The sequence below is a fragment of the Cydia pomonella genome, chromosome 1 (genome assembly GCF_033807575.1).
Source record: "Cydia pomonella isolate Wapato2018A chromosome 1, ilCydPomo1, whole genome shotgun sequence".
NCBI lineage: Eukaryota > Metazoa > Arthropoda > Insecta > Lepidoptera > Tortricidae > Cydia > Cydia pomonella.
In genome coordinates this window covers 27,704,305-27,716,337 of record NC_084703.1, presented here as the reverse complement: position 1 = coordinate 27,716,337, position 12,033 = coordinate 27,704,305, and the positions used below count along the sequence as shown (strand labels likewise).

At 41.8% G+C, this 12,033-nt stretch overlaps 1 protein-coding gene across 4 annotated transcripts in view; it reads left to right on the top strand.

Moving 5' to 3' along the window:
• LOC133527642 (PAX3- and PAX7-binding protein 1) overlaps positions 1-12,033 on the top strand; it is a 60,337-nt gene that overhangs the window by 22,710 nt on the left and 25,594 nt on the right. For all 4 annotated transcript variants that reach the window (XM_061864767.1, XM_061864752.1, XM_061864744.1 and 1 more), the window contains exons 4-5: positions 451-595; positions 2,436-2,540. In XM_061864767.1, the coding sequence (XP_061720751.1) occupies positions 451-595; positions 2,436-2,540 (250 nt within the window). The remainder of the gene's footprint in view (positions 1-450; positions 596-2,435; positions 2,541-12,033) is intronic.

Below are 12,033 nucleotides of genomic sequence, written 5' to 3'. Positions count from 1 at the left end.
TTGTACAAAAAGTCACGAAGTACATTGCAATAAAAATGAGAAAACTCAAACATTCTGATGTTACTCAATATGATTTTATTGTTAGTATGTAGTATTTTATCTGCAGATTACTGAAAAACTACTGCATAATTAGTAAAAAATAAAAAATATACTATAATTCACTGCCACTTTTTTGCTGTACCACTCCTTATTGTTCGGTTTCGCATCAGAATATCAGCTTGTTGGTACCATATACCACTAAAAAGTTACGCATGTAATGTACGCCAAATTTTATGCTCAATAGGAGGTATAAGTATCTATTGCAAGAGTACTTGGTTTCTGATCGGTAGATATAGACCGAACGAAACAGCTGAAACGAAATAATGATATGTAAATAAAAAAAGACTCGTGCATTTACAAAAACATGGCGTCACGATAGGCGTATTATAAATTAGTTATGTGTGTGTGTAGGCGCGTGAGTGCGGGGACGTGATCCCCGTGCCGTCGGAGGCGGCGCCCGGCTCGCGGCTGCAGCGCGACGACGGCTCTGGCGACGACGAGGAGGAGGGCCGCCTGCTCGTGCGCGGTCTCGACCTGCCCAGCGACAAGCCCAAGCGTACGTCGCTTACACCAAAGATAATTCGAAATCAAAGAAATCTTTGTAGCGACCTAAATTTACAGCCATCTTTCGACATACACTTAAAACTTTTAGAAGGCCATTTGACTTTGATACTTATTCTTTTAGCCCAAATTGGTTAAAGGCCAAAGGAATAGCAGCATCGTTTCGAGAGATGGCGCCATAACCTTTAGGTAGTGCCCGGTAAGATGGCCCCACTTTTTGATATTTAACAAATTGAACACATATGGTGAAAGTATAAGGATCAAAGTCAAATGGCGTTCTAAACGTTTTAATTATGTAATTAGTATTAATATTTACGTCACTACAAAGGTTTCTTTGACAATTTACCTCTATTTCAAATGCTCATTGCTTACACCCACAAACTTCAATGAAAATATGACGTTGGCTCTTTCACACTTTGTCAATCACTGTAAAGTAATTATCTTAGCATCAAATCGTATTTCACAGTTTTTTTATTTTTGCATAAGTAAGAATAACAAAGCTTTTTCTTTTTTTTGTTGTTGCGTGCTCAAGCTCTTTTTTACAATGTAGTAATTTATTATTTATATTAAACATGATGTTAAAATATATTCATTAAGGAAACTGTAAGTCTAGTTTTAAGGAAATTTTCAGTGTAACTATTGGGAGCGTGCACGATGGTAGCGCCGCTTAGCGTTCGCAACTACTACAACAACTAGTACATTACGATACAAGTGCGAAAAATAGGAAATTCGAAACGAGTGGCGATAAATTAAAACACGACCTAAGGGAGTGTTTTAAATCGACCTGAGCTCCGAATTACCTATTCGCACATGTATCGTACAACGTTTTACAGTATATATGGCCCTTTAAATGTTCGACACAGTAACGTAATATGCTAATTTTCGCACTAGTGCGGTAAAGTTGCACCATATGTACTGTAAAGATTATTCCTTAAAAATGTTTACTTTAATACAGTTACCAGTGTGCGGAATCTTTTTGTTTTCAATGGTAAACACACTTGACTTTTGCTTTACTGAAAGTAGTCAGAATTATCTGTGTATTTTATATTATTCGGTTAATTTTCTTCGTCCTTGTTTCGATACAAATTCAATGAAAAAATGTATGTTTCATTATGTTTTGATGGCCCACTTCAGGATCCTCTTCCTGGGAAGGGAATACGTATGATGCTCTCAAGTATAAAAGTTTTGCCCTTCTTCACAGGTTTTAATCAACTCATTTTATGTTAAACAAATGTTCTTTCGCTTATCAGAACGTTTGTTGTGACAGACGACAGACAACTCTTCGTGCCAAAAGTATGTTTCTGACGGGCTTTCAGTAACTGTCATTATAACTAATATTACAATTACCTAGTGTTGGTACACTGTATTAGCCATACTATTTTATTAACATCCAAGCAAAACTCTGTGTTGACATAGACTAGATAAAATATTTAGCCGTTACGTTGGTAAGCCTGGATTAATACTATATGATATAAAAGCCTAATTTCTAGCTCGATGTTGGACATATATATATATATATACCAATTATCAGCTATCGTGACCTATTTTTATCGTAAATACGATTTTAAAGCAAAGACGTGAACAAAATAACGGAATAGTATGGGAATTGACAGAAACACACGTACCATTTTTGCCATATTTGGCCACATCAAGCGCTGTGATCGTTCCGGCTTCCTCCACCACCCGCTTTGCACGCTTCCAATAAAAGACTCTTTGTTTCTTAAACAAATAAATAAAAAATTATAAAAAGTCAATGGTGATATGAAAAGCAGCCCTTTCACTTCTGCCCTTTATTGAGAAAATGGATGAGTATAATTGAAAGTGTAACATGGCAGGTGGAACGGCGGCGGCGTCGGCAGACTCGGAGCTGGACAGCGAGGGCGAGGAGTGGGCCGCGCAGCAGCTCAACAAGGCGCGCGGCGCGATCGTCGACGGACTAGGTAACGCTAGCGCACATGCTGCATGTACAGTGGTGGCAGACTTGGAGCTGGGCAGCGAGGGCGAGGAGAGGGCCGCGCAGCAGTTCAACAAGGCGCGCGGCGCGATCGCCGACGGACCAGGTAACTATAGCGCACCTACTGCATGTACAGCGGCGGCGGACTCGGACCTAGACAGCGAGGGCGAGGAATGGGCCGCGAGTAACTCAACAAGGTGCGTGGTGCGATCTTCGACGGGCCAAGTAAAACTAGCGCACCTGCTGCATGTACAGCGGCAGCGGATTCGGAGCTGGACAGCGAGGGCGAGGAGTGGGCCACGAGTAATTCAACAAGGCGCGCGGTGCGATCGCCGTCGGATCAGGAAACACTAGCGCACTTGCTGCATGTACAGCGGCGGCGGACTCGGAGCTAGGCAGAGAGGGCGAAGAGTGGGCCGCGAGTAAATCAACAAGGAGCGCGGTGCGATCGCCGACGGACCAGGTAACACTAGCGCACCTGCTGCATGTACAGCGGCGGCGGACTCGGAGCTGGGCAGAGAGGGCGAAGAGTGGGCCGCGAGTAAATCAACAAGGAGCGCGGTGCGATCGCCGACGGACCAGGTAACACTAGCGCACCTGCTGCATGTACAGCGGCGGCGGACTCGGAGCTGGGCAGAGAGGGCGAAGAGTGGGCCGCGAGTAAATCAACAAGGAGCGCGGTGCGATCGCCGACGGACCAGGTAACACTAGCGCACCTGCTGCATGTACAGCGGCGGCGGACTCGGAGCTGGGCAGAGAGGGCGAAGAGTGGGCCGCGAGTAAATCAACAAGGAGCGCGGTGCGATCGCCGACGGACCAGGTAACACTAGCGCACCTGCTGCATGTACAGCGGCGGCGGACTCGGAGCTGGGCAGAGAGGGCGAAGAGTGGGCCGCGAGTAAATCAACAAGGAGCGCGGTGCGATCGCCGACGGACCAGGTAACACTAGCGCACCTGCTGCATGTACAGCGGCGGCGGACTCGGAGCTGGGCAGAGAGGGCGAAGAGTGGGCCGCGAGTAAATCAACAAGGAGCGCGGTGCGATCGCCGACGGACCAGGTAACACTAGCGCACCTGCTGCATGTACAGCGGCGGCGGACTCGGAGCTGGGCAGAGAGGGCGAAGAGTGGGCCGCGAGTAAATCAACAAGGAGCGCGGTGCGATCGCCGACGGACCAGGTAACACTAGCGCACCTGCTGCATGTACAGCGGCGGCGGACTCGGAGCTGGGCAGAGAGGGCGAAGAGTGGGCCGCGAGTAAATCAACAAGGAGCGCGGTGCGATCGCCGACGGACCAGGTAACACTAGCGCACCTGCTGCATGTACAGCGGCGGCGGACTCGGAGCTGGCCAGCGAGGACCGCGAGCAGCTCAACAAGGTCCGTGGCAAATTCATTGAAATGTGGCAATGGGGGCCTGAGCTCATGTGGCCTCTTGATCAAATTGGAGTTAGATCAAAATTTAGTAACGTTCAGTGATTAAATTTCTCACTCTGGTTTGTGTCCTTCCGATTTCACACTAAAGTTCTGATCTAGGCAATTAAAATTGGGCCGCGAAAGCCTAGAAGACGATCCTTATAGTGGACGGCCAATTTCTGCCATCGCTGAAGAAAATGTCACTAAGGTGAAAAATTAAATTCTTGAAGACCGAAGAGTGTTACAGTGCTCCAGCTAGAGATGAGGGCACTACTAAGGAATGGGTAAATGAAATAATTCATGGCTATTTAAACATGTTCAAGGTTAGTGAACGTTGCGTCCCCAAAATGCTGACCGCGTTAGATAAGGACAGACGTGTCAAATGCTGTCAAGAGTTTTAAGACATAAGTCACGGCAAAGAGGAAGAAATTATTCCCAGGATTGTGACATGTGATGAGACTTGGATTAGACAATGGCACCCAGCCAATAAACAGGAATCACTATGTGCGGGTTCGGGTTCGCGTCTCTTGCGTGTCTGCTGTTTCAGCTGATGTCTGGATAATACTTTATTGTAATGTTGCAGCTCATTGTATGAATGCCGTAGTTGTAGAAGGATGACGTCACAGTGTGAAAGGCTTCTTACTTGTTTACAAATAGTTTCCAATTGTTCGTTGTACTTTTTGTATGCGGATACTCCTTCCCAGAAAGGGCTCATGTCGTAGTACGCAATTAGCTTCCACTCGTCTCTAATTAGCTGCATTGTTCCTAGTTTATCGAAGTACAACCCTTGACCCTCGTTAATAGGTGTCATTCTGACACAATTTCCAGCTGTCAAAAATGTGAGGAAATAAAATAGCATCATCAACATGGTTGCCATGTACCCCCGTTTGGCTGTTTTTTTTGTTTTTGATCGCTTCAGGGAATTTTGTTCGGCTGGTTGATTCTCTGGTTTAGACTTTTCCAGGGGCAAGAGAGATAGTTTTACTATGGGTCTTTTGAGTATTCCCTTTTCTGTTTTTAATGTTACGACTCTCACATATCCGTCTTGACCCACGTGCACGTCGATTACTCGCCCTAGCGCCCATTTTCCTGCCGGCAAATTATCTTCGTGTATGACCACTATATCTCCTATTTCTAGGTTTTTCTGAGGATCGCACCATTTCTGTCTTGCTGTAAGTAGGCTTAAGTACTCAGACCTCCACCTTTTCCAAATGTCACTGAATATTTTTTGTGTCAAATTCCATTTCGTGCGTGCGTCCTCGTATGTTTCCATTATAGTGACTCCTGCTCTACCTTGTAAGAAGTGAGCTGGGGTCAGTGTATTTAGGTCATCAATGTTTTCGGTTAGGGGGCATAGTGGGCGGGAATTTAGACAAGCTTCCAGTTGGGCCAAAACTGTTGCGTACTGTTCGTAAGTAAGTTTTTGTTCACCCACTACCCGTTTTAAATGGTGTTTGAGGCTTCTGACTGCTCTTTCCCAGAGCCCGCCAGCGCTGGGCCAGGACGGGGCATTAAAATGCCACTCGATTTCCATTTCGGCGATTTTTGCTAAGAAGTTATCGTCGAATGTGTTTTGAATTTCATTCCACTGTTGTTTCAAAATGTTGTTCGCGCCTACGAAGTTGGTTCCTTGATCAGAGTATAGATGCTTTGGGGCTCCTTTTCTGGCGGCCATCCTCCTTAGAGCTGCCAGGAATGCTGAGCTTGTTAGTTCTGTTACAAGCTCTAAGTGTACTGCTTTTGTGACCATGCAGATGAAAACGGCAACGTAACCTTTCAACGTTCTGCTTCCACGCGCCTTGCTTGTTTTTATGTCAACAAATCCTGTGTAATCGACTCCGGTGTGAAAAAATGGTTTTGCTTCGTTAACACGGGCGGCAGGAAGATCGCCCATCAGTTGATATTGTTTTTTCCCATCAATTTTTTGGCACTTGACGCATTTTCGAACTTGTTGTTTGACTCTATTGTTTCCGCCCATCACCCAGTACTCTTCTCGCAGCTTGCTTGAAGTGAGCTTGGCACCTCCGTGAAGTGTCATCAGGTGGGCGTGTTCTATGAGTAATGTAGCAAGACGTGATTCCTTGGGAATGATTTTTGGATGTTTCATCTCGTAAGGTAAATGCGCTTCTTCGAGGCGACCTCCAACTCGAAGGATATCGTTGCTGTCTATGAAAGGGTACAATGTGAAAAGTTTGCTTCTTGTTTCAACTTTATTGTGCGTACGTAAGTGTTCAATGTCCTCTCCTAATTCGTTGTTTTGTACACATTTTATTATAGCCAATTTAGCTTTTCTCAACTCCTGTAATGTGAGATAGCTTGGTAAGCGTTGTCGCTTTAAAGTAAATGCCCTCAATATGTAGGCTACGATTCGTGTTACTTTTGTAAAAGAATTATATTTTTCTAATAAATTGTATATGATATCATGTTTGTTATTGTTTTGAGCTATATTCGACGCATATGATTTTTTCTCCTCTTCTGTTGTAGTATATGTTGGTTTTTGAGAACGTTCAAGTTCTGGCTGGAAATCAGCTAACCAAGTCGGCCCTGACCACCATAGAGAGTTGTCTTTTAATTGAGATGCTGTTTGTCCTCTGCTTGCAGCATCCGCGGGATTCTCTTGTGATTTTACATAGCGCCATTGTTCTTCGGGCATCACCTGCTTTATTTGTTGTACGCGATTTGCGACAAATGGCTTCCAACGGCTTGGTTGACCTTGCAACCATCCAAGGACGATTTTAGAATCACACCAGCCAAATGTCTCCACTGTATGTTGTTGTAAAGATGTTTTTATTTTTGCCATTAGCTTCGAAAGAAGATGTGCTCCACTTAATTCGAGCTTTGGAAGTGTTAATTGTTTCTTGTGTGAAACGATTTTTGTTTTCGCTGCGACGAGAATTGGTTTTGTTTGATCTTTAATCCGTGCATATACTACACAGGCGTAGGCTGCCAGTGATGCGTCACAGTACCCGTGCAGTTGAATTATGTCATTCTGTTTACATAATAGCCATCTGGGTATTTTACATTCATTAATTAGGTGAATGTCTTCCTGTATTTTGGACCATTCCATGTATATCTCTTCTGGTATAGTTTGATCCCATTGAACGTTTTGTTTCCACACTTTTTGGAATAAAATTTTGAGTTTGGTGCTAAGCGGTGCAAGCCAGCCTAGTGGGTCAAATAGCTTGGAAATGTCTGATAGGAGAATTCTTTTTGTTGGTTTGTTTTTCTGTTTCTCAATTTTACATTGAAATGTAAAAATGTCTTCTGCTGGATTCCAACATAAACCGAGTGTTTTTGATATGTCATCTTGTTTAAAATTTATTAGCAGGTTTTGGTTTTCTTGGTTGTTTTGTATATGTTGCAATACTTCTTGTTTGTTTGAAGACCATTTTCGCAAATTAAATCCTGCTGTTTTTAATAGATCTGTTATGTTGTTAATTATTTTTATAGATTGTTCTATGGAGTGCGCACCATGTACCAGGTCATCCATGTAGAATGATTCTTCCAAGACTTTCGACGCTTCTGGGTAGTTTTCCCGCTCGTCACGTGCTAGGCTCTTTAGCGTCATCATGGCCAAAAAGCTTGCACTTTTTGTTCCGTATGTAACTGTTGTAAGTTGAAATGATCGTAGTGTCCCATCTTCGTCTCTCCAAATGATTTTTTGAAGGGGTTGGTCGTCTTCATGCACTAGGATCTGACGGAACATTTTTTCTAGGTCAGCGCAAAACACAAACTCGTATTGCCTCCATTTTAATAATAGTGTTTGTAAATCTTTTTGTAAATTTGGGCCCCTGTACATTAAGTCGTTTAGTGAGTATCCTGTTGATGTTTTGCTGGAAGCATTATACACGACTCTATACTTGGTAGAAAGTGATTCTGCGCGTTCCACAATGTGATGAGGATAGTAACACTCCACCTTGTTGTTGCTTACGGCAGGTTTCATATGCCCTAAGTCGCTGTATTCCTTCATGAAGGCTTTGTATGCTTCAGCTAGCTTGCTTTGGTTCTGGAGCTTCTTTTCCATGTGCTTGAATTGAGCTATCGCTTTTGTTTTAGAGTCGCCTAACTTTTCTTGAAAGTTTGGTTTCATGGGAATGCGCACTTCGTATCTGCCGTCCACTGTTCTCTTTGTGTTTTCTTCAAAGTGTTTTATGCATTCCAAATCTTCCTGTGACAGATTGCCTTCTTCTGTTATGTCTTCCACTTCCCAAAACTGTTGTATCTCTTCTAAGTTGTTTATGATTATGTTACAATGGTAGGTTTCTAGTTCTTCTTCGTCGTTTCCGCTTAAAAGCCATCCGAGTTGGCTCTCTTGCGCGAGAGGCTGCAACTCATTTTCACCCCTTATTTTACCATCTAAGATTATCTGAGCGTTTATAACTGATCCTAGAAGCAGATCTACTGGACGACTAACGTTGAAGTCTGGGTCGGCCAAGTTAAGATTCCGTATCATGGACCACGAAGGCTTTGAGAATGTTTCGCCCGGTAGGCATTTCACAACTTTGTTCATGATAAAAACTTTCGCATTAAATGTGAAATCATTGTACATCGACTTACATTGTATTTTCAGTTTGCCCTTACAGTCGTTTTCTTTCTCTCCTAATCCATAGATGACGCCAGAACACTTATCTCGTTTTAAGTTAAGTATCTGAGCGGCCCGTTCTGTTATAAGTGAAATTTGGCTTCCTGGGTCTACCAGGGCCCGAAATGTGTGATATGTGCCATCCGCTGCCTGCACTTTCAGTATGGCGGTAGCTAGTAAAGTTTCACAGAATGAAGTCTGTGAAATGTTTGTTACGTATTCCATCTGTTTATTCGAAGTAATTGCATTCGTTGCATATGTTGAGGTCGATGACTGAGTCGCTGTAGTTGCACTTTTTACACACGCCTCGTGTAATAATGTGTTATGTTGACCTGAGCATTTCTGACATGTTTTATTGGAATTGCAAGCATTTCCATTATGACTAAATAAGTTGGACTGGATACAAAGTTACCTCTCTGAAAGAGAACAATGTACAGAAATACAGCAGATTATTAACAATGAGCTAGTGTCTGTAAGATCACAATATAAATTTAATCTATGCGGAGTGCCACAAGGGAGTATACTTGGCCCATTATTATTCCTTCTATATATTAACGATCTGCCTAACCAAGTACAACATAATTGCATAATGTTTGCAGACGACACTACTTTGATAATAAAGTCTGATAATTTAGATAACTTCAATAAAGATATAAATGACACGTTAGTTAATGTAATTCATTGGCTCAACAATAATAATTTAAAAATAAATATTAATAAAACATGTATAATGCAATTTAGAACATATAGAAGCGCAGACATCGATTTGGACATACATTACGAAACTGAGAGTGTGGAAGAAGTAGAATGCACCAGGTTTCTAGGGATTCACATAGATAAATTTTGCAGCTGGAAATGTCATGTCGCCAATGTATGTGATAGGCTCGACAAGTTCGTATTTGCTCTAAGACGACTTAGCAGAATTTCCTCTAAAGCTGTGGCCTTAACAGCCTACCACGGATATGTCTCATCCATCTTGAGCTATGGATTATTGATCTGGGGCAACTCTGTAGATGTTCATAAAGCATTCCTGGCTCAGAAAAAATGTGTGCGTGCCGTTTGCAATGTCCATTTTCAAGAGCCTTGCAGACCATTATTCAAATCTACAAAAGTTCTTCCACTGCCATGCATGTACATATTACAGGCATCTTTATTTGTGAGAGAGCACCTTGAATATTTTGACACAAATAGTAAATTTTTTCCTAGATCGACCAGACGTAGAAACCAAATATTCTTACCTAGAGCAAGAAAAAATGTGTTTAAAAATAATGTATACTCAATGGTCATTCAAATTTATAATAAATTACCAAAACACATATTGGAAACTGAACCGCGGCTATTTAAAAATGCCCTCTGTAAATGGTTATTATTAAAGTGTTACTATTCAATTCAAGAATTCATGTCCGACGAAAATCAATAAATAAATTATTTTATTATTATGTTGACCTATTGAAATTTTGTAAATTTTTCCATGATTGTATTATTTAATTGCTTTATATTGCATGCCTTACATAGGGTAGAACATAAGGACTTTTTATTCTAAGACCACCAATTGTATCAAAATACTATGTTCTTGCAATAAATATATTTCTATTTCTATTTCTATTTCTAAGCAATTTATGCATAACGCGAGTTTATTGACCGTTTGGAATCGTTTTTCCATTGGCATTTGCAAAAATTGTCGACAACTGTATATTCCGTGTGGAAACTTGCACAACGGACATTTGATACTTGAAACGTGCATCGTTTTGGCAATAGTTACATTGCTTTTGCTGGCTCCACTATTGCTGTTGTAATACGGACGATTATTGTATGATTGAATAGGTTTCTTCATGTTGTTAGAAGTCGATGACTGTTGAGAGTTCACTCTGTTGATTGGGGGTTCCTGCTTTCGCCGAGATGTTTCGAGACTTGTAAACTTTCCTTCTAAGAAATCAAAGAAGTCTTTCAGTACCGGTAATTCCCTTGAGTTTTTCAATGACTCTATGTAGTCTTTATGTGTTTCAGAGTCGAGCTTTTGAGTTAAAATATAAACTATCAATGGATCCCACGTACTAATGTTTACCCCTAAATTTTTAACTGCATGCAGGCACTCTGTCGCCGTGTCATGCAGTTTCTTTATTTGGGCTAATGTTTGCTGTTGCATGCTAGGGAGCCCAAATAGTATGTTCATGTGAGAGTTAAATATTAATTTAGTGTTATTGTATCGATTGTTAAGAATCTCCCAGCAAACTACATAATTATCCGAACTTATCTGAAGATGTTGAATTAGACGCTCTGCTTCTCCCTTCACTTTTGACTTCAAAAATTGCATTTTTTGAGCGTTCGATAAGGCCGAATTATTGTGAATTGCTTCACTGAATAAATCTTTGAAAGACACCCATGAATTATAATTTCCGTAAAACGTAGGGATGTCTAAAACTGGTGTAGATTTAACTTTATGTTTTACAGACCACACTTTTTTATTAATGTTTTTCTTCATCATGTTGTAGGTTTTTTCATGCTTGTTGAACGTATCTTCATACGCTGTATCACTTTGGGAGTCCTCGCTTTCCATTTCCCAATGCAATGTATCGATAACTGACCAACGAGCCTCCAATGTTTTGAGAGCGTCCTCGAGCTCCCACTTCTCTGTTAATTGGTCAATCTGAATGTTATTCACGGTCCGCGCAAAGGCTTTTAAGTTAGCTTGTTGCTTTCGCATCAATTCGTCCATCTTACTTTCTGTCCCCCTCTGCTGTTTGTTACCTCCAACTTCGGTGACGGATGCTGGTTGATCATCCTTTGCTGATGTTTCAGGCCGGTCCTTGTTGAGAGTTGTAGACGTGTTTGCTTCTGATGGGTTGAGGTCGATCTTAGATTCAATGCTCTTTTCCAACAATGCTTGATACCCTGCTGTTAGCTTCTTGTGGAAAGTAGAATATGTTTCCTTAGCGCTCTCATAAATCCTGTTAGTAAAGTACGAATTAGACCGACTCTCTACCATACTTATCTGTTCATGGTTAAACTGGAACTCGTTCCATAATTCGTTTAACGTATCTAAACGCGTTTTAAAATATTCAAGCTTCGTCTTCCTATCCGAACTATCTTTTTTAAAGTTAGAGAAAGACGCCTCAATAAGCCGCTGAATCTCTCCTTGACGTTGAATGTAAGCCATCTTGATCGACGAAGGTTAAGTAAAATAAGGAAAGATCTTACTTGAATATCTCTTAGCGCTGCTCTGTTACTGCCAATACCACCACTGTTGCTGTTGAGACTCTGCTACTCCTCTCCTTCAAACGCTGCAACCCTCACTCGTTGTTTTAAAAAGTTCGTTCACCTCACACGACTATCAACCACAGTATCAAAACGCGCGAGATCCGGTTCGAAGGACCATGTGCGGGTTCGGGTTCGCGTTGAGTGTTAAAAGTCAGAAAGAAAGTAGCGAAAATGTTTATTAATTGTTATTATATGAATGTTAATGTTATGAATGTTAAATGAATGCC